The 23240-nt window shown below is 37.5% G+C and overlaps 1 protein-coding gene across 22 annotated transcripts in view; it reads right to left on the minus strand.

Annotated features, from left to right (window-relative positions):
- LOC309632963 (uncharacterized protein) overlaps positions 1-23240 on the minus strand; it is a 141169-nt gene that overhangs the window by 99294 nt on the left and 18635 nt on the right. For 5 of the 22 annotated variants that reach the window (XR_014247192.1, XR_014247193.1, XR_014247194.1 and 2 more), the window contains exons 1-2: positions 23146-23217; positions 22976-23032 (exon numbers count right to left, since the gene is read on the minus strand). The exons of 1 other annotated variant lie outside the window; for it this stretch is intronic. Coding sequence is in view for 4 of the 21 variants with exons in the window: in XM_082401081.1 (XP_082257207.1) it covers positions 4983-5098; positions 22976-23032 (173 nt within the window). In the remaining 17 variants the exon portion in view is untranslated. 16 more of the 22 variants (XR_014247203.1, XM_082401081.1, XM_082401083.1 and 13 more) reach the window with 8 other exon arrangements.

The following is a 23240-nucleotide window of genomic DNA, read 5'->3' on the forward strand; positions in this document are numbered from 1 at the left end:
ATATGTATGTGTCTGCAGAGTTCACACCAAACACAAAAGAGAACTTGAAATCAGCACACGTCACAAGTAAAAGACAAGAAATCAACTTCCGATGTTCAGAAGTGTGTGGACCCTCATATGTGTAAGTGCAGACAGGCTGCCTAGGAAAGTATATTCTAAGTGAAACTACACCCTTGGCATTTCCTGACCAAAGTCGTCTGTTTTCCTGCTCACCTGGGAGCAGTCTGTGCACTCAGGATTCCCTACCAAGAGGAAGGATCAACTCACCCCACCCGAATGAAATCCTTTCTCAATGCTCTCCATAGATCAAAACATGACTCCATTCATTTTTCTTCTTTATTCAGCAGTTTTCTCCCTGTAAATTATTTCTGCGTGTTTTATCTAAATCTGGGAATACATTTAACTTTACTCTTGTAATGGGAACAGATTTATCATTAAATCCTCTGAAAGAACACTGTGAATAAAATATAATAGTATTTCTATTAGGAGTCATTTTTCCCATAAGCCCCCAGGCAACAAATCCTGAAGAACAATTATGGAGAGACAGACTGCAGGGAGAAGAATTGTCACATGTGTGATAAAAAACACACTGCACGGTGTCTTTGCAGGTTATCTCTGATGAGCTATGTTCCTTATAACTAGCCCTTGGAAGCCCCGGTTTTAACAACCAAAGGATTATGCACCTAATTACATAAATCTCAGCTAGAGAATAGTCAGCCTCATATTGTTACCCGAAAAACTAGGTTCGCCTCTTGGTGGGTGTCGAGCCAAAAGACACAACCAAGACAAAGAGTGAGAGAAGGAAGGATTTGTTACTTGCAGCAAGTAAGTAGAACACCAGGGATCTTTCCCAAAGCAGTGTCTCCCCAAACAGCAAAACTGGGGAAGTTTTAAGCTAAGGGTACATGTATATTCATGAAAGGGCTTGGGAGGTAGGCAGAGCCCAGGCTTTAGTTGATTGAAATCCGGAGGATCAGAAAAGGTCAACGCCATCATCCCTTAGGTTCCCTCTGACCTGGTGGTTGAGTGCTTCAGGCTCATCTTTACCATGGAAACAGAACTGGAAGTCTTTACAACTGATACATTATTACTAGTGCTACTTCTCTTGCCTGATAACAGTCAGCATTCTTGTTTTCCCTTAAGATCCTTAATTACTGAGACCTGTTCAAGGGCAAGCACTCTGGCCAGGCTTAGATCACAAAATGGCTTGTACTAAATTAATAGGTGTTCTCTTATGTCCAGAAAGCCATGCCTGGTTTTCTTTCTCCATAGACCCCCTACCTTATCTGCTTATAATATTTCTTTCCAATTCAGCCCATTTCAACCCAGGAGGACTTTTGGGGACTAACAAACACTGGTATCTAAGATAGAACAAACCACAACTAAGAACTTGAAGTATAAAAGCAATACTGCATGGTATTTCCAAAAGTGCTTAATAAACATTTCACAGGATTGCGCATAAACAACACACTTTTCCTGACATTCTGGCACAAGTAGAATCAGAGAGGCTTAACGTTAAAATGAAGTGCAGAGTCAGCTGTCCAGCATTCTACCCAATTCAAGCACCACAGTCTCCAATATCATCTTGCACACATGTCCACTGATGGCAGCAGCTGAGGTGCATACATATAGAGAAAAGGGAGATTCTAGAACTTCCTTCTATCATATCACAAAGAAGGATAAATTCACAGAATCAACTACATGAGTGTCCAGGAAAAAAAATTCTTTTTTTTTTTTAAACTTTTTAAATTGAGATATATTATACCCTTTAAACAAAATTTCTAATTTTATGAAAGGCATAAAAGGTCACAATTTTTCTTTACTTCTTTGGGGTAGGAAGAGGGAGGCAGAGTTGAGTGGATCCTTAAAAGTCCTTTTCTAATTTAAAATTAAAATCAACATCTGATCTTGACCTAAGAATTTTTCTATTGAGGTATAATTGACATAGAACACTATATTAGTTTCAGGTGTACAATTCAATGATTGGACATTTGTGTGTATTGCAAAATGAACATCACAGTAAGTCTGGTTACCATCAATCACCATACACAGTCACAGATTTTTTTCTTTCTTCTTGTGATGAGAACTTTTAAGATTTACTTGCAGCAACTTGTAAATATGCAATACAGTATTAATAACTATATTCACCATGCTATACATTACATCCCTGTGGCTTATTTATTTTATAACTGGAAATTTGTACCTTTTGAACCCCCTTCACTCATGTCACCTACTTCCCACCCCCATCCCCACCCCCCCAGTCTGGCAACCAACTATCTCTTCTCTGTATTTATGAGCTTCTTTTTAAGATTACTCATATAAGTGAGACCATAGGTTATCTTTCTCTAACTTATTTCACTTAGCATAATGCTCTCGAAGTCCCTCCATGTTGTCACAAATGGCAAAATTTCCTTTTTCTTAATGGCTCAATAGTATTCCAGTGTGTGTATCACATTTTTTTAGCCATTCACCCATCAATGAACACTGAAGTTGTTCCCATGTCTCAACTATTGTAAATAATTCTGTAATAAACATGCGTGTGCATATATCTTTTGGAGTTAGTGTTTTCATTTTCTTTGTACAAATACACAGAAGTGAAATTGCTGGATCATATGGTAGTCCCAGTTTTGATCTTTTGAGGAAACTCCATGCTATTTTCCATACTGTCTGTACCAATTTACATTCCCACCAAGAGTGCACAAGTGTCTCCTTCTCTCCACATCCTTGCCAACACTTGTTATTTCTTATCTTTTGATAATCATACAAACAGGTGTGAAGTGATATCTCATTGTGGTTTCGATTTGCATTTCCCTGATGATTAGTGACGTTGAGCATCTTTTCCTATACCTGTTGGTCAACTGTGTGTGTTCTTTGGAAAAATGTCTATTCAGATCCTTTGCCCATTTTTAATTAGATTGTTTGTTTGCTATTGAGTTGTGCGAGATCTTTATATATATTAGATATTAGCCCATTATCAGATACATGATTTGCAAATATTTCTCCCATTCAATTGGTTGCCTTTTCATTTTGTTGTTGGTTTCCTTTACTGTACAAAAGCTTTTTAGTTTGATGTAGTCTCACTTGTTTTACTTTTATTGCCTTTGCTTTTGGTGTCATATCCAAAAAATCATGGCCATGACCAATGTCCAGGAGCTTACCGTATATGTTTTCTTCTAGGAGTTTTATGATTTCAGGTCTTAAATTCAAGTCTTTATTCCATTTTGAGTTACTTTTTGTATGGTGTAAGGTAGTAGTCTAGTTTTATTCTTTTGCATGTGGCTGTCCAGTTTTGCCAACACCATTTGTTGAACAGACTGTCCTTTCCCCATTGTATATTCTTGGCTCCTTTGTGATAAATTAAGTGACCATATATGTGTGCGTTTATTTCTGAGCTCTCTATTCTGCTCCATTCATCAATGTGCCTGTTTTTATACCAATACCATACCATAGTTTTGTAATATAACTTAAAATCAGGAAGCATGATGCTTCCAGCTTTGTTCTCTCTTAAGATTGCTTTGCTTATTCAGGGTGTTTTGTGGTTCCTTACACATTTTAGGATTTTTTTGCTCTGTTTCTGTGTAAAATGCCATTGGAATTTTGATAGGGATTGAATTGAATCTGTAGATTGCTTCTGGTAGTATGGACAGTTTAACAATATTAATTCTTCTAATCTTTGAGCCACAGAATATCTTTCCATTTATTTGTGTCTTCTTCAGTTACTTTCATCAGTGTCTTATAGTTTTCAATGTACAGGTCTTTCACCTCCATGGTTAAATTTATTCATAGGTATTTTATTCTTTTGATGCAATTGTAAGTGGTATTGTCTTATTACTAGCATATAGAAATGCAACCAATTTTTGTATATTGATTTTGTATTCTGCAACATTACTAAAGTTGTTTCTTAGTTCTAACAGTGTTTTTTTGGTGGAGTCTTTAGGGTTTTCTATATATAATATCATGTCATCTGCAAATATTGACAATTTTACTTCTTCCTTTCCAGCTGGGTGCTGCTGATTTCCTTTTTTTTTTTGCCTAATTACTCTGACTAGGACTTCTAATACTATGTTGAATAAAAGTGGCGAGAGTGGGCATCTTTCTCTTATTCTTGATCTTAGAGGAAAAGCACAGAGTATGACATCAGCTATGGGCTTCTCATATACGGCCTTTATTGTGTTATAACCAATTTGAGTTTATTGCACAGAATTGAATCTAAATTCAACCATAAGCATTTTCATGATTATCATTAAAAGTCTTTTTAAATTGAAAACAAGACTGAGAACTCGTAATAGTGCTGGTTAATTAAAAAAATACACCCTTAAGGATTAAGTTTATTCCATAATTCCAGTGATATTTTTTTAGGCTGAAGTACTGATGAATGAAGTACTCCAATGTAGAGGAATCTTGAAAATACTCTGAGTGAAATTAGTTAGTCATAAGGAACCATATATTATATGAGCCCATTGATATGAAATGTCAAAAAGGACAAACCTATAGAGACAGAAAGTAGATGAGTGTTTGCTTGGGGCTGTGGGACATGGGACACTTGTAGGCTAGAAAAAGAAAGATTTCTTTTTTTGGAAATTGATAAAATTTCCAAAATTTTTTTTATCAATAAAATTGATAAAATAGATTGTGGAGATGAATGCACAACTCTGTGAATATACAAAAAAACAATTGAATTGGACACTTTAAGTAGGTGAATTGTACAGTAGGTGAATTATATCTCAAAGCTGTTTTTAAAAAGGAATACAGAAACTCTAGAAAAACATTGAATCCATTGACATCTACTTTACCACACTATTCCAAATAGAAATGTAACTGAAAAATGGGAGTTAAAAAACATAAGCAGCAATATCCGTTATTTACTGCCATAATCATGCTGTGAATCAACCAGAAACCTCAGTGGCAGACACCACTTTACTGAGCTCAGGGGTCTCAAGACCACACTCTTGGCTCAGCAGGTGTTCTGGTCTCCTGCGCACCTGCCTTGGGGAGGCTGTTGTCCGCTGATGGAGAATGGCCCCATCTGAGATGACTGGACTTGTGTATCATTGCGCAGCAAACAAAGCCAGGCACCTCTCACCGCGGTGGCACAGAACTAAGAGAAGAAGCAGAAAAATACAAGTCTGTTCTGATCTTCGTGTGTCACATCAGCTGGCATTCCATTGACCGAAGTAAATCTCATAACCTAACTCGGGATCAAGGGGTCGGGAGAACAGATTCTGCCTCTTCAGTAAAAGGAGCTGAAAAGCCATGTGTCAAAGAGGGTGAATCCAGGAGCGTGAAGAATGAGGACCATTTAGACCTCAGTCTCTGCCCAGCACAGGGTATTCGTGATGGAAGAAAACTCAGCAGAAATTAAATATTTGCCATCTGGCAGCTTCACTTTCTCCCCATTTTCACTTAAAATTGTATCAGAGGGCTTCCCTGGTGGCGCAGTGGTTGAGAATCTGCCTGCTAATGCAGGGGACACGGGTTCGAGCCCTGGTCTGGGAAGATCCCACATGCTGCCGAGCAACTAGGCCCGTGAGCCACAACTACTGAGCCTGCGCGTCTGGAGCCTGTGCTCCGCAACGAGAGAGGCCACGATAGTGAGAGGCCCGCGCACCGCGATGAAGAGTGGCCCCCGCTTGCCGCAACTAGAGAAAGCCCGTGCACAGAAACGAAGACCCAACATAGCAATCAATCAATCAATCAATTAAAAAAAAAAAGACTCCTCATTTCCTCCTCTTCCCCTTTAAAAAAGAAAAAAAATTGTATCAGAAACTTTGAAATATCTTTGTTTCATCTTGATTTAGATAATAGAAACATTTAACATTTTTGTAATTTAGCTCAAATAATGGCTGCATAATTCAAGTAGATTCAAAAGCAAATAGAATCTAACTTATAATAGCAAGTTTTGATATAAATGCCACTGGATGATACTGTGAGTATGTGACATGAGCTGGATGACTTGCTTTTTAATTATAGGAACTTTTAGCTTTTGCAAAGATAACTACTTTTTAAAATGCTTTTCTAGATGTTCTTGTCTTACCACAGAAATACATTCTTATATGTACATGTATAATTCGCATAGAGAAGTGTTAATAACAACTCCCTACACACACACACACACACACACACACACTTCCATTGCTCTATTGTTATGTCATTGACATAACTGATGAAAACTAGTTTCCTTCATGTCCATACACACACTTATAGGATTAGGTTCATTTTCCTTGTATTGTAATTACAATATGATGTTATTCCTCAGCTTGAACTAGATTAAAATTTTGCATTTGTATTTTTCATTTCCATGTGGAAAATGAAATCTTATTTTTGCCTGTCAGTCTAAAACCACTTTGAATCATAAATTGGTCTCCTATGGTAAACCTTTAAGACCTCTTTTTTTTGTTGCTGTAACCTTTTCTACATGGTGGACTTTATTAGTTACATTAATTAAATAACAAATGCCCACCTTATTGAGCTGGGTATGCTTTAATCCACAGGCACAAATCAAAAGAAAGAAATGATTATAACATTAGAGTTAAAAAACAAAAAGCTTTGGTTGATTTTTTGGTAAAGAATGGTTGAAAAGGAACCTAAAGTCGTTCCTTTATTTGAAGGCTTAAGTAATTGTACCTGCCAGGTAATAGACGAGAGGGACGCCTCTCACTTACCACCCCCTTTTGTGTGTTTCAATTACTGGGAAGGTTAATGGTGCTGAACAGCTGAGGTATGAAGGCACCTTTCATTATCTTCCCCATCATAAGTCCCCAGAGTCCGTTCACCTTCCCTCGTGTTTATGGGAAAAGACACAGTGTTGTCTCACAGCCCAGAGTACATGAGAACCAACTTCTCACAGCCTGGCAGATCTTTGCCAACATTTTCTGGAAAATAATTCTGCCCCTTTCAGAGCCAGCGTGCAATGTAAGTTGAACTCAAATACCAACATCATTTAGAATGACTGAAATAATACCTTGATCTTGTGACTTGTATAGTCTCATTCTTCTAAATTTTAACTTTAATGATGCTTATTTATTAAGCAAGTACAGAGTATATGGGCAGAATTTTTCTTTGAATATTTTATATTGAATGAATTGAAATAATTGGGATGTTAAAGGACTAGGGAATGATAATGAACATGTATGCACTGAAGCATTTACTCTGTACTAGGTAGGTTCTCTTCTGTATCATATCATAATGCCACCAAACATTAAAATTTAAAACAATTTATAGGTGTCCCTTTAAGACCCCTCCTCTCTGAATATCGTCCTCCATGTTGACTCCATCAGGATTCACTTACCTAGAAACAATAGGTAACCTGTGACCAGGGCAGATGTTCAGGGAATGGAAAGGAAATTACGGCTCCACCAAACCTCTCTTGCACAAGTACAGATGTGTTTGTATTTAGCCTGAGACAAAAACTTTGTTCCTTTTCCTTCATTATTGTTCCTAACATGCAACAAAGGCAATTGTAGGAAAGGCAGTGTGGCCCTAAATTCCCCCTCAGCTGATCTTTAAGAACTTCAGACATTTTCCAAAGAAGATTTTGATCTAGGGAAGGACATCAAGCTCCAAATTAAGGTGGAATATGTGGGAAAAGGGTCACTGGGATAGGGTTGCCAGGTAAAATACACCATGCCCAGATAAATTTGAATTTCATATAAATATATAGTTTGGGAGACATACTTACAATCAACAAATATAAATCTGGCAACTTAACATTGCACTGCACCGTACAGATGGCAGATGATTTTAGAAAGGAGGGTCATGGGGATATAAAAAAAGAATGTGAAACTCAGAGTTTTTTCTAGGGTAAGGGTCAACAAACTGGCATGAGGTCCAAATCTGCTTTGTTCCTGTCTAAACAATGTTTCATTGAAACACTGCCACACCCATTCATTAAGTACAGTCCAAGGCTGCTTTCACTCTGCAGTGGCAGCGTTCAGTAGTTGCAGGCCCACAGAGCCTAAATATTTACTATCTGGCCCTTTAACCAAATAATAAAAAATAAAAAGTCCCAGTTAAACTGCTAAAATTACAATTGTCATTCTAAATACTATTTCCCCTCTCTGATGAAAGGCTTCTTTCCATAGGCATGCCTGATATTATAAAGCTGAAAATATGTAGGCTTTTAAATAAGTAATATTATTCTACTCAATGGATTTAAACATAAGGCAATATTGTCACTTCAAGAAAAATAAAAAGAGCTTTGAGAATTTTTTCCATATGTCCACATTTGTGTTTCACAACTCCAGACCACCTAATGCAAACTTTCATTTCTCAGCAAAATGAAGCAGAGGATATTACAAAAGACTCAGCGATGTCAAATCCAGCCACCAGTTAGATCTTCCAATTTTCAGTACAACATTTCCTGCCAGATGTGGCTCAATGTGGCTTAAAGAAGCAATTGTTTAATTCTCATGTGGAGAACTATTGTTCTGGAAGAATGAGGGCATTATAGGATTAATCTCCAAGTAGTAAGAAGAAAAGCTAGGTTTACAAACTCTGTATGACTCTGTATGTGCCAGTGAGTAGCTGGAAGTAAGCGTTCTATTGGAAGATAGGATTTTGTTCCTCAGGAAACCAGCACACTCCTGGGACCCTGGGTTGAAGCCATTTGATGGGTGGATAGCATGAGAAAGGTCTGGCAACCAAAGTCACCCCATGCTGCTGATGCAGACGGCTGGCAGAGACAAGATAAAGTTCACACAGTCACTTGAGGCTTTAAAACCTAGTCTGCAAACGAAAAGTAGAGAAGAAAATTCTATTTCTAATCTACCAGTGAAAGATGTGCATTTCATTTTCAGATTATGAAAGTATCGAAGGAGAAAGGCTGTGCTGTCATGAGTGACAGTGCCTCGGCCGCCAGGACTCCAATCAGAGGCTCAGTGATAAGTGAGAGTGAGCCCAGACTACTGCCAACGCCACGGCCAGAGACCGAAGAACACACGGGGAGGGGTTTCCTAATTGTGGATGGTAAATAACCCTGCATACAAATCCTCCAAGCCACGATCTGGGTAGTGTATTAGAGCAAAGAAGTAACAAAGAAAACAGGCAGGTTGACATTGAGGAGAGAGGACCAAATCAGTTTCAATAGACTTGAGGCTCTGTGGACGTAGGGAAGGAGACGGTACAGAGCCCAACAGGATAGGAGACAAGGAAGGCGTTGGAGCTCTGCTCCTCACCAGAGCTCTCTAAATCTCAGTATCCACATTTTTTAAAAAATTTATTTATGTTTATTTATTTTATTTTTGGTTGCCTTGGGCTCGTGGGCTTTCTCTAGCTGCGGCAAGCGGGAGCTACTCTTTCTTGCGGTGCGCAGGCTTCTCATTGCGGTGGCTTCTCTTGTTGCACAGCACGGGATCTAGGCGCGGGCTTCAGTAGTTGTAGCTTGCAGGCTTAGCTGCTCCGCAGCGTGTGAGATCTTCCCAGACCAGGGCTCGAACCCGTGTCCCCTGCATTGGCAAGCGGATTCTTAACCACTGCGCCACCAGGGAAGCCCTCAGTATCCACATTTTTAATATGAGAATAAAATCACGTGTATTTTATAAAAACACTTCCTGGAAAATGGTCACGGCTAGAAATATCATGAGACTTCAATAAATGGCTTATATTTATAATTACTAACAGAAATAAATACAAGAATCTAATAAGAATATGTTTTATAACCTAATGCATTTTGGATCACTCATTTCTATCCCAAAGATTTAATCTATACCACCGTGGTCTCTAAGCTGTAGTTTATATTATGTTTGCCGCGAGTTGCTGTGACCAAATGTTACTGTTTTTAGTCCTATAGTTCCTGTAGTTTCTTGTTGCAGTGTTACAAACTAATGTTTCCCAAAAGTAATTTTTGTATGAATAAACAAATAAAAGTGAGAAGCACTCCTATGAAGCCCTTATTAAATATTAAAGGATAAACAGTCCTAATTTAAAAATAAAAGAATTATAATTTTAAGTGCAAATTTGACTAATTGTGCTTTTCAAAAGCTACTGTCAAATATTTTTCACAACAGTAAGTCTTAAGTTATGATAAAAATATTCCCTGTGAAATCACACCTGACAAAATGAACCCTAATAAAGTATAATATCTCCTATCTAAACACATTCTTAAATAATTATTTCAATTTAAAATAAAGAAATTATCAGATTGGGTTGGAATTTGTCAGTTGGTTATCTCTCCATGAAGCACCGCTAAGTTTTTTAAACCTCCATCAGCGAGTGAGAACACCACCTTGGCAGAATCTTAGCAGTTATCAGAAGCAGGAGTTGTGGGAACATATTTACAAGATTAGGGGTCTGAACTCTAATGGTTTAAGGTGGATTTTCAAGATGGGAATCTGACTGGGTTTGGGCAAAACTCATGACATAATAGTTTTGATTTTGTGCTACAAAGGCAACTCAGTAGAGAAAAGATCGTCTGTTCAACAAATAGTCCTGGAGCAATTTGATCCTTGTGTAAACAAAAAATAAATTTTCATTCATATCTCACACTTTATACCAAAGTTAGCTCAAAATGGATTGTAGACCTAATTGTAAAACCTAAAATTATACAACTTTTACAAGAAAACATAGGAGAAAATCTTTGTGACCTTGGGTTAGGCAAATATTTTTTTGATATGACACTAAAATCACAATACATAAAACAAAAAAATCAATCAACTGGACTTCATCATGATAAAAATGTCTGCTCTTTGAAAAAAGCATTCACAGTGAAGAAAATCGAAATAGGAGCCATGGACTGGAGAAAATACTTGTAAGTAACATATTTGATAAAGAACTTGTATCTATAAAGAACATAATAAAGAACTCTTAAAACCCAATAATAAGATTTGAACAAACCAAGAAGAGATTGAATTAGTGATCAAAAATATCCCAACAAAAAAGTCCAGAACCAGATGACTTCACTGGTAACTTCTACCAAACATTCAAAGAAGAATTAATACCAATCCTTTTCAAAATTTTCCAAAAAATGAAGTGGAAACACTTTGAAACTCAGTTTAGGAGGCCAGCATTACCCTGATACCAAAACCAGAAAAGGATGCCAAAAAAATAAAATCAATAAATGGCTCATATAATTACTAATAAAAATAAATACAAGAATCTAATAAGAACATGTTTTATAACCTAATCATTTTGGATCACCTATTTCTTTCCCAAAGATTTAATCCCTGATGAACAGTAAATATAGATGCAAAAATCCTCAACAAGACATTAGCAAACAAGATTCTACAGTAATTAATAGAATCACATACCTGAGAGCAACTGGGATTTATTCTAGGGATGCAAGGATTGTTCAATATCCACAAATCAATCAATGTGACACACTGCATTAACAAATTGAAGGATAAAAATCATATGACCATCTCAATAGACGCAGAAAAAAAGCACTTGACACAATTCAACATTCATTTAAGAAAAACTCTCAACAAAATGGGCATAGAGGGACCATACCTCAACATAATAAAGGGCTTATATAACAAGTCCACAGCTAACATCATACACCATGGTGGAAAGCTGAAAGATTTTCCTTTGAGATCAGGATCAAGACAAGGATGCCCACACTTTTATTAACCAAGGAGGTGAAAGACCTGTACACTGAAAACTATGACATTAATGAAAGAAGTTGAAGAGGAAACAAAGAAAAAGATATTTTGTGCTCATGGGTTGGGAAAATTAATATTGTTAAAATGTCCATACTACTCAAAGCAATCTACAGGTTCAGTGCAATCCTCATCAAAATTTCAATGGTATTTTTCACATACATAGAACCAAAAATTCTAAAATTTGTATGGAATCACAAAAGACCCCAAATAGCCAAACCAGTCTTGAGATAGAAGAACAAAGCTGGAGGCATCATGCTCCCTGATTTCAAATTATATTACAAAGCTATAGTAATCAAAACTATGATATACATTGGTATAAAAAAAAGATACATTGATTAATGGAACAAAATAGAGAGACCAGGAATAAACCCACATGTATATGGTAAATTAATTTGTAACAAAGGAGCCAAGAATATACAATGGGGAAAGGACAGTCTTTTTAAGAAATGGTGCTGGGGAAACTGGACAACCACACGGAAAAGAATAAAACAAGACCAGTGTCTTCCGCCATACACAGAAATTAACACAAAATAGATTAAAGACTTGAATGTAAGCCCTGAAACCAGGCTTCCATAAAACTCCCAGATGAAAACATAAAAAAAATCCTTCTTCACAAGGATCTTGGCAATGATTTTTTTGGATATGACACCTAAAGCACAAGCAACAAAATAAAAAACAAACAAGTGAGTCTATATCAAATTAAAAAGCTTCTGAGCACCAAAGGAAATAATAAACAAAATGAAAAGGCAACCTATGGAATGGGAAAAAATATTTGCGAACCACACATTTGATTAGGAGTTAATATCCAAAATATGTAAGGAACTCATGCAACTGAATAGCAGAAAAGTCAAATAATTCAATTAAAAAATGAACAAAGAATCTGAAAAGACATTTTTCCAAAGAAGGTATTCAAATGGCCAACAGGTAGCACATAAAAGATGCTCAATATCACTAATTACTGGGAAATGGGAATCAAAACCACAAGGAGATATCACTTTACACCTGTTAGTATGGCTATCACCAAAAACATAAGAGATAAGCATTGGCAAGAATGTGGAATAAAGGGAACCCCTCTGCACTCTTGGTGGGAAAGTAAATTGGTATAGCCATTGTGAAAAGCAGTATGAGGTTACTCAAAAAATTAAAACTGGAACTCCCATGGGATCCAGCAATTCCACTTCTGGGTTTTTAGACAAAGAAAATAAAAACAATAACTCGAAAAGATATATGCACCCCCATGTTCATTGCAGCATTATTTACTATAGCCAAGATATGGAAACAAAGTGTCCACTGATGAATGAATGTATAAAAAAATGTATATATACACAATGAAATATTATTCAGTCATAAAAAAAGAAAGAAATCTTGACATTTGAGATAACATGGATGGACCTTGAGGGCATTATGTTAAGAAAAATATGTCAGATAGAGAAAGACAAATACCGTATGATCTTACCTATATGTGGAATCTAAGGAAAACAGAAACAAACAAATACACAAAACAAGGTTATAGATTTAGAGAACAAATTAGTGGTTGCCAGAGGTGGGGGATGGTGGTATGCATGAAATAGGTAAAGGGGATCAAAAGGTACAAACTTGCAGTTATAAAATAAATAAGTCATTAGAATGTCAACTACAGCACTGAGACTATAGTTAATAATACTGTATAGCATATTTGAAAGTTGCTAAGAGTGTAAATCTTAAAAGTTGTCAATACAAGAAAAAACAATTTTGTAACTATGCATGGTGACGGATGTTAACTAGAATTATTGCAATGATCATTTTGCAATATATACAAATTTTGAATCATTATGTGTACACCTGAGACTAATATAATGTTGTGTGTCATTATACTTTAATTTTTTAAAATAATAATGCAAATTTAAAAACCCACCTTTTGAAAAAGTGGCCAAAAATTTTGAATAGACACTTTACCAAAGATATATGTAACACAATTTAGCACATAAAAAGCTATTCTATATGATAGTCATTAGGGAAATGCAAACAAAAGTCACAATGGTATTCTTCTACACACCTGTTAGATGGCTAAAATTAAAAAGATTAATGACAGCAAATGTTTTATTTATAATGCCTAACCTGGAAACAACACAAATATTTATCAGTAAGGGAAAGGATAAACAAATTGTGGTAAATCCATATAGTAGAATAGTCGATAATAAAAATAAATACATTATAGATAAGTGCAAGAATGTGGATTAATTACATGATAATTATGCAGTGGAAGAAACCAGGCAAAAAACAATATATACTGTACGACTCTATTTATATAAAATTCTCTATGCAAATTAACCTGATGTCTAATGGCATCATGTCTAATGGTCAGTTGATGGGAAGAGCAAAGAGGGGTGGGAGGGCAAGTTTATAAAGGAACAATAAAAATCTTTGGGGAGGGCTTCCCTGGTGGTGCAGTGGTTGAGAATCTGCCTGCCAATGCAGGGAACATGGGTTCGAGCCCTGGTCTGGGAAGATCCCACATGCTGCGGAGCAACTGGGCCCGTGAGCCACAACTACTGAGCCTGCGCGTCTGGAGCCTGTGCTCCGCAACAAGAGAGGCCACGATAATAAGAGGCCCGCGCACCGCGATGAAGAGTGGCCCCCACTTGCCGCAACTGGAGAAAGCCCTCGCACAGAAACGAAGACCCAACACAGCCACAAATAAATAAATTAAAAAAAAAAAAGCCACCTCAAAATATGCCACTTTGGCATAAATATGGTTTTGAGCTGAAAGCAACTGAAAATCAGCAGATGCAGGAAGAAATCTTCCCTCCCCTTTTCTCCCTAAAAGCAGGGCATGAATTTTCCCTGAGACCGGGGCCCCCCTCTCCCGAACCAGGAAAAAGAGAGTGACTCTTGTCACCAAAGGTGGAGAATGGGCACTGAGGTGAGTCTACATAAACAAACCTTATGAAAATAGCGCTTATCTCCCATCAGGTTCCCCATATATTTCCTACTCACTTTCCTCCAAACCCCCTTTCCTTTCTTAAAAATGGAATATAAGCCCCCAAGTCTAACTACTTCTTTGAGTTTCACTTCCTTCCTGTTGGACTCTTTCATACAGAAAATATTAATTAAAATAATTTATGTTTTTTCTTCCATTATTCTGTCGTTTGTCAGTTTACTTTGCAGGCCCCTACGAATAAACCTAAGAGGGTAGAGGAAAGAAATTTCCTCTCAGACATCAGCAATGAAGGGGAAAAAATGTTTTAGTGGTGACATGGGAATGAACTTTGGAGTTGGTCAGATCATCACAATGGTCACATCAGTCATCTATGCTGAGCAACCCTCCCTTGGTATTCTTGTCCTGCCTCTATTTCTCATGGTATCTGGTAGCAGCACTGCAGTGCCCAGCAATGTCATGAGCTCTCTCCAAGGTGAGGCCTATATGCAGATATTATTTTATAAACTATTTCCAGAATCTTGTTCAAGGTAAAACCATACAATTCATGTTCTAAGTTCGAAGGCAGCTCAGCTCACAGAGAAGACCTTTGAGAAAGCACAACATGCTTACGGGTCTCTGGCATGGTATCAATGTCAGCCTCTAGACTGTGTCAAAAGCAATTCTGCACTCCCTCGTATTGACCAAACATGGGTAAAATACCTCTTCTGGTGCTTCCTTCTCTCTGATGATGTAGCTACCTGGGAGCCTGTAAGAACTCACTAATACTATGCTTTCTAAGAGCAATTTCTGCTCTCACTCAAAATTGTATAGTTTTTCTTTAATCATGTGGATAGCTTCAAGATTAGTTTTTTGGTTTTTGGTATTTTTTACAATGGGATAACTTGATACTATATCTGAGAATACCCTTCCCAGTAATTCTAGTCTCCTTGACATCAGTAAGATACGGAAGAGAAAAACCTTTGTAAAATGGTGTTAAGGAAAATTATCCAAAAGCCTGAAAAAAACTAAAGGGACTTTTGCCTGTTCTTTCTTAGTTATGCTAGGATTTGATTATCAGGCCTGCCTGCGGATTATCTGAATCTCTAGGCATGTACCTTTGCATCTTTGTTTAACTTGTTATTTACTATTGATAAAGGTATGCTGTAATTCTGAAGGAGTTGATGTTAATTTGTACCTTGATTTCTGTCAGATAGCAATACAAATAATGTCTGTTCAGTAGGGATGCAAATGATTCCTTTCTGATGGAAAATACAATTTCCAAAATTCAGAATGTTAGCTGATTTTCCCTACAGAACATTAGCTATTTTTTATCTAAAATCAGTAATCCTATTTAAGAATTCTTCCAGCTACTAGAAAAGCTTCTACCCCATTTAGTTCTTTTGAATCAGCACTACCATCATGCCAGTTCTCTTATTAATGGGTTCATTAAATCTGTGACATATACTCATTTTACATTTGCATGAGAGTCATGAGTTTAATTTATGAAAATGATACTTGGACAAGAAGCAATTGTGAGTAGCACAATGTGCACCAGTCAACAAACCATGGGCACACAAAGTAAGGGCTACCTGCATGGACATACACACCAAAACACCGGTCACTTTCAAACAGTATCTCTGCTATCTTTTCCCTGCTTTTATTTGGGTTCATAAGAGCTCAGATTTCCCAATATCTAGTAGATATGTTAAGTTTCTCTGTTAAAAATATATAGGCTTATATTTGTTTTAAGCTCATATATTATTTTTAATCAAAATTTTGGACTCTGCCCTTTTCCATAGGATAGTTAGTGCCTAGTGATTTGAGGGTGGGTCTGATAACAGGCTCCTATCCAAAGCTGAGATTTATTCTGGAAAGTTTAAGCCTGCAGCTCCATACTGTAGGTGTCCTTACACCTACAACACTGAGGTGTCCTTACTCACCACCACCTCCCTGCCCTGCTTGTTCCCGCTGTCTGCCTGGAGAGAACCTGGGGAGAACCTCCACCACTGCCCCACTCTTCCTTCTTTTTGGTCTTCCCCCTTACTTGGGGAGATTGCTTGTACACTTCTGCTTTTCCTTCTCCCTTCCCTTTGCCCCTCTTTTACCAAGTCTAATCATACTCCTTTGATGGGACTATTTCCCTTGCAATCAACTTCATTGCAATTGTTTTGATTAGTGGTTATTGGCACCATTCCCCTATCAAAAAGAACTAATCAAACACCTGACCTGGTGGGTGGGGATCAATTCCACTATGATGAGCAAAGGAGAGCTGAGAGGACACTGATTTCATAAATGGACTCGTGAATGTTTTAGTTATAAAGAGTTTTGTGTCCCTATACCGTTTAGTAATTGTAGGCCTGTGAAACTGAATTTTAAATTAACAAAAACTCTGCATTGTTCAATTCAAAGGATATGTTCTACTTACTATTTTGTACCAGAACAAATGTTGAACTGGCACCAAAGATGAATGACACATCCTACCAGCCCTCAACGAGGTCACAGTCCAATGGAGTTGATAGGCATGTACATATAACATGCAAGATTTCTTTTATAAATATTGCAGAGGTATAAACCAGGTGAAATTAAGGCATAATTAGGGAGAAACACATGATTTAAGAATCTCAAAAGGCTTACCGGGGGCATTACATTTTATTTTATGATTATTTTATTTTAATGAAGTCCTGTTGCATTTTATATTGAGTTCTATGATCCATTTAATGTATATGAAAAGTCTAAGGTCTTTGTCTAGATTCTTTTTTTTTTTTTTTGCATGTAGCTGTCCAGTTGTTCCAGCACCAAAATTACACACGGAGAAACAGACAATCTCAATAGGCCTGTATCTATTAAAGGATTTGAAACTATAATTAATAACCTGCCAAAAAGAAAGCACTAGGGCCAGATTGGTTCACTGGTGAATTTTAACAAATATTTTAGGGAAAATGTATGCTTATTCTCTAAAAATAGAACTAGAATGAATACTTTCTAACTCATTCTATGAAACCAGCATTATCCTAACACCAAAAGCATACAAAGCATTACCAAAAAAAGGAAAAATTCAGACAAATGAATATAGTTGCAAAAATCCTGAACAAAATATTAGTCAATCAAATCCAACTATGTATGAACAGAATTATACACCATGGGCAAGTGGGATTTATTCCAGGTATACAAGGCTGGTTCAACATAAGAAAACCAACTAGTGTAATTCATCATATAAACAGGTTAAAGAAGAAAAACTATATGGTCCTATTAATAGATACAGAAAAAGCATTTGACAAATCCAGCATTCATTCATGACAAAAACGTTCAGTAAACTAGAAATAGAAGGGAACTATTGCAACTTAATAATGAGAATTTACAAAACACCTACAGCTAATATAATATTTACTAGTGAGAAACTAGATGCTTTCTCAGTAAGGTTAAGAACAAGGCAAGGGGGCTTCCCTGGTGGCGCAGTGGTTGAGAATCTGCCTGCTAATGCAGGGGACACGGGCTCGAGCCCTGGTCTGGGAAGATCCCACATGCCGCGGAGCAGCCAGGCCCGTGAGCCACAACTACTGAGCCTGCGCGCCTGGAGCCTGTGCTCCGCAACAAGAGAGGCAACGATAGCGAGGGGCCCATGCACCGCGATGAAGAGTGGCCCCCGCTTGCCGCAACTGGAGAAAGCCCTCGCACAGAAACGAAGACCCAACACAGCCAAAAATAAATAAATAAATAAATAAATAAAAAAGAACAAGGGAAGGATATCGCCTCTTAACACATTTTTTCAACCTTGTCCTAGAATTCACAGCTGATATAATTAGACAAAAAAAGGAAATTAAAAGTATATAAATTGGAAAGGAAGAAATAAAACTGTTTTTGTAGATGACATGATCATCTATGTAGGAAATCTCACAGAATCAACAAAAACTTTGAGAACTAATAAGCAATTATAGCAAGGTTGCAGGATACATTTTTCACATATACAAATTAATTGCTTCCCTGTACACCAGCAACGTACAACTGGGTTTTGAAATTAAAAACACAATATCATTTACATTAACACCCAAAAATGAAATACTTAGGTATAAGTCGAAGAAAATATGTGTAATATCTATATGAGGAAAAACTACAAACCTGTGATGAAAGAAATCAAATAATTTAAATAAATGGAGAGATACTACATGGTCATGTATAGGATGATCAAAATTGTTAAGATGTCAGTTCTTCCCAACTTGATCTACAGATTTAATTAATCCCAATCAAAATCCCAAGTGATCTTGTGGATATTGACAAACGGATTCTAAAGTTTGTCAAAACCCAGAATGGCTGACACAGTACTGAAGGGAGAGAACAAAGTTGGAGGATTAACATTACCCAAAATCAAGACTTACTATAAAGTTAACAGTAATCAAGACAGTGTGGTATGGGCAAAAGAATAGACAAATAGATCAATGGAACTGAATAGAAAGCCCAGAAACAGACCAAGACATATACAGTCAACTGATTTTGACAAAGGAACAGAGGCAATATGATGAACAAAGATAGTCTTTTCAACAAACAATGTTGGAATAACTAGACATCCACATGCAAAAAAAAAAAAAACAAGTGAATTTAGAAACAAACCTTACACCTTTCACGAACATTAAGTGAAAATAGAGCACAGACCTAAATATAAAACACAAAGCTCTAAAACTTCTGGAAGATAACATGGAAGAAAATCTTCCAACTCTACAACACTCTGGAAGAGGCAAAACTATGGAGACACTAAAAAGATTAGGGGTTGCCAGGAATTAGGGACAAGAGAGGAATGATGAACAGGTAGATTACAAGAATTTTTAGGGCAGTGAAACTATTATGTATGAGATTGTAATGGTCAATACATGTCATTATACATTTATCCAAACCTATAGAACGTACAACACAAATAGTGAACTCTAATGTAAAACTTAATTAACAACAATATATCAGTATTGGTTCATCAATTGTAAAAATGTACCACTAATGCAAGATGTTAATAATTGGGGAAAAGGGAATGGGGCGTTGGCAGGAGAATCAAATAAATGGAATCTCTATATCTGCTTAATATTTCTGTAAACCAAACACTGCTCAAAAAAAAGTTTCTAATTAAAGAAATAGTGGCAGAGAGAGTTGTAGATTTGTAGCAAGGTGCTGATTCATGAAGGTTTTAGAGATTTAACAAAAATGCAGTAAGTGATTGCTTAGGGCTAGGAGGCTTGTGGGGATAGTAGGGTGATAGGTATGGGATTTCTTCTTGAGGTGACAAAAATGTTTTAAAATTAACCGTCGTGATCACTGCACATATCTCTGAATATACTAAAAACGACTGAATTTTACACTCTAAATGGATGAGTTATAATCATATGTGAATTATATCTTAATAAATCTGGCTAAAAAATTAAATGGCCTAGATCTGTGTTATTAAATTAAATAAACAGCACTTAATAGTTTTTCTATAGCTGAAGTGTATGCTGTAAGGTTCTAACATATGACTTCTTCCCAGGAAGTCAATAATGTTTAAAAGTATAAAATTTCAGAGTTAATATCAATTTTTTACAGAATTCAATGACAAGAGAATCACAGATGCAAGGGCCAAGAGCCATTAAAATAGTTTCCTTCCAGATCACGGACTAATGAATACGATTTCCAAATGTCAATATTGATGACATGGAAAAGTATACACTATTCATTTGGAGTGAAGCTGTCAGCATTTATTTTTGAATGAAAACGATGACCAAACCCTCTTCCCCAAACACACACGTACAAATGCCGAAGAGTGCATCCTCCTTCGTGAAGCTACCAACTCAGCAGCCTTCAATGAAGGGCATACAAAAGATGGAGCGCACTACAAATATCCATTGTTGCCACCACCTCAGTAACAGAGGAGTGGCTTTATCATCGGAAGTAATCGAAAGAAAGAAAGAACAGATGGACGTCTGGTTTATGGGGACTCACACAGAAAGCGTCACCAGAGGTGGACGGCTTGCCCCGGATAGAAATTAGGTGTTAGAAAGAGGGAACATGAGAGCAACAGAGAGGAAGACGGTTTGGAGAAGGGATGCTCAATTCTTTTATTCGGTTGTTTTATTTTGTGATATATGTCTGACAAACCGATTGCATAGAATTGCATTCTCTTACTGAGTGAAACTAATGAGTGTAATTATTTTAAATTGAGGCTATCTTATAAAAAAGCTGAAGAACTCGGGGGCTTCCCTGGTGGCACAGTGGTTGACACTCTGCCTGCTAATGCAGGGGACACGGGTTCGAGCCCTGGTCTGGGAAGATCCCACATGCCGCGGAGCAACTAGGCCCCTGAGCCACAATTACGGAGCCTGCGCCTCTGGAGCCTGTGCTCCGCAACAAGAGAGGCCGCGATAGTGAGAGGCCCGCGCACCGCGATGAAGAGGGGCCCCGGCTCGCCGCAACTAGAGTAAGCCCTCGCACAGAAACGAAGAACCAACACAGCCAAAAATAAATAAATTAATTAATTAATTTAAAAAAAAAAAAAAAAGAAAACCCCAAACATGATAAATATCAATACAAAGAAAACCAAGCCTGGGCACATCATACTCAGATTACTGATGAGTAAAGATAAGGAGAAAATCTTTAAAATATCCAGAAAATAAAAGACACAACACATACAGAGGAACAAAAAAAAAAAAAAAGGCTGAAGAACTAAAACCAAAAAAAATGATTTCTTTTGATTCTTTTAAAATATCCTATGAAAAGCTAGCTTTTAATAGGGACTTTAGATCGCTGTTATTTGGGGTATTTTGTACACTCTCTTCTATAGTTTCTAATTCACCTCTGTTTCATCAAGTGAAAAATCACATTTCATTGTACTTGTGCTCCATTTGTTCTCCATATAACATCTTCCCACCCTTGTTTTAGTATTATCTAAGATCTTGGGAGATTTAAATCAAAAACATGTGGATGATTTTGGACTCTAAGCTTGGAGCATCCACCAATTATGTTTGAATTCACGAGACTGAAATAGCTATTGGCAATAGTGTAACCAAGAGAGGAGATCCCTTCTTACACCTCACACATGTACATTTCACATGAGTGCCTTTACTGTAGCTTTATGACAAAGATGTTTAACCACCTGGCAATTAAAAAACAAAACAAAACACTTTGGTGCTCTAAATTCTTGTCATATTCTTCAAACTTACTGTCCTAAAAATATTTGTATAAACAACTGAATTTCAAAGGCATATTTTTAAAAGCTTTCTTATTATATATGCATATAGATCAACTTCTTAAACACTGTAAGCTGTAAGATGGAAGAATTTCTGCATCTAAGTGCATGCTTCTTTTCTTAGACATATTTGCACAATCATTGCAGGCTCCAATTGATGGTGCTCCTGAATGCAAGTTCCCTATAAGGTAAAATTCAGTTTCCTGTACTTCATTCCTATAATCTATAAATATTGAAATGATGTAACTAGAAGGTAAGTTCATTTAAAAATTTAACTAAATTATTTTTGTAGCAGATTGAATATTGTTTATTAGCATATATATTTTAAGGCACTGACTTACATAGGAATGATTCCCGGGGTGAAAACATGTATGTGATGTTTTAGAAAATAAAACAAAATTATTTTTATAACATATGTATATATATATATATATAAATGCATATATTAGCCAATATCCATTTGTAAACCTTTATTCTATTCAAACTTAATACTCCACTTCCAAAAAGATATGTCCATGTAAAGTTGATAAAGTTCACCTCTTAAAATACGTCTATGTTTAAAAGAAATAAAGGTGCACTATACACCAAATTCTGTTATTTAAATTTGTATTTCATATATAAATTGGACTACACTGCATTATGTAATACTCCATAGGTACTGAATAAGTAATAAAAACTAAAAATAGTATTTATCTAGATGATATGATTGACCAGAAGGTATGTCCTGGATTATTATAAATATTTCAAGAGGAGAAGGATTATCTATACAACCTTTTTCATCTTAAGTCCTGGGTCTTATGATATAGATAGAACTTTATCTAAACATGTAGAGTTTCCTGATTTCCTTTGAAGAAATCAGTAAGAAACTCTTTGAAAAGAAGAAAAAAACAAAACAAAACAACAAAAGCAAGGGGCGCTCAAAGTCAGCTTGAAACAATAAACCTCGGCGGCAAGTCCCCAACTCCTGGGCGCCCGTTCAGGGCCCCAGCGGTGACCTGTGCTCACATCAGCGGAGGCGCCAGCAGAGCCGAGCCCGGGACGCCAGCCCACCGCTCGGACCTCACAAACCAGACGGCTTCGTCTAACGTTGGGAAACTGCGGAATCTCTCAGCAGCGCTGAGCGGGGCGGCAAGGAGACGAACTCAGGCTTCACACCAGGGAGCTCCGAGAGGAGAGACTAAACGCGCGACCGCGACAGCTCAGGCCGAGAGCCCGGAGGAAAGCTGTCCCACAGGGAGCCCCCTCCCCTCCCGGCAGGACCCCGCCGCTCCGGCGTCTCTTTACCTTGGATTTCCCGGTCCCAGGAGCGGCCGGCGAGGCCACCCCGTCGTGAACAGGCTCCTGCAAAACACAACGAAAGCCAGCCGGTCACATGCGGCTGTGCGGACCCCGGCGGGCGGGGAGGGCAGGCGGGGAGGGGCGGTGGTCCCTCGGCCCCCGGAATCACGCGTTACCTCCATGGCCACCCGCTGCCCGCACTTCCGCCCGCCGCCTCCCACGGAGCCCCGCCGCGGTCAAAGGTCGCGCTTCTCTGCCGGCCCCGCCCCCG

This window comes from Balaenoptera borealis (genome assembly GCF_965194805.1).
Source record: "Balaenoptera borealis genome assembly, chromosome: 8".
Lineage (NCBI taxonomy): Eukaryota > Metazoa > Chordata > Mammalia > Artiodactyla > Balaenopteridae > Balaenoptera > Balaenoptera borealis.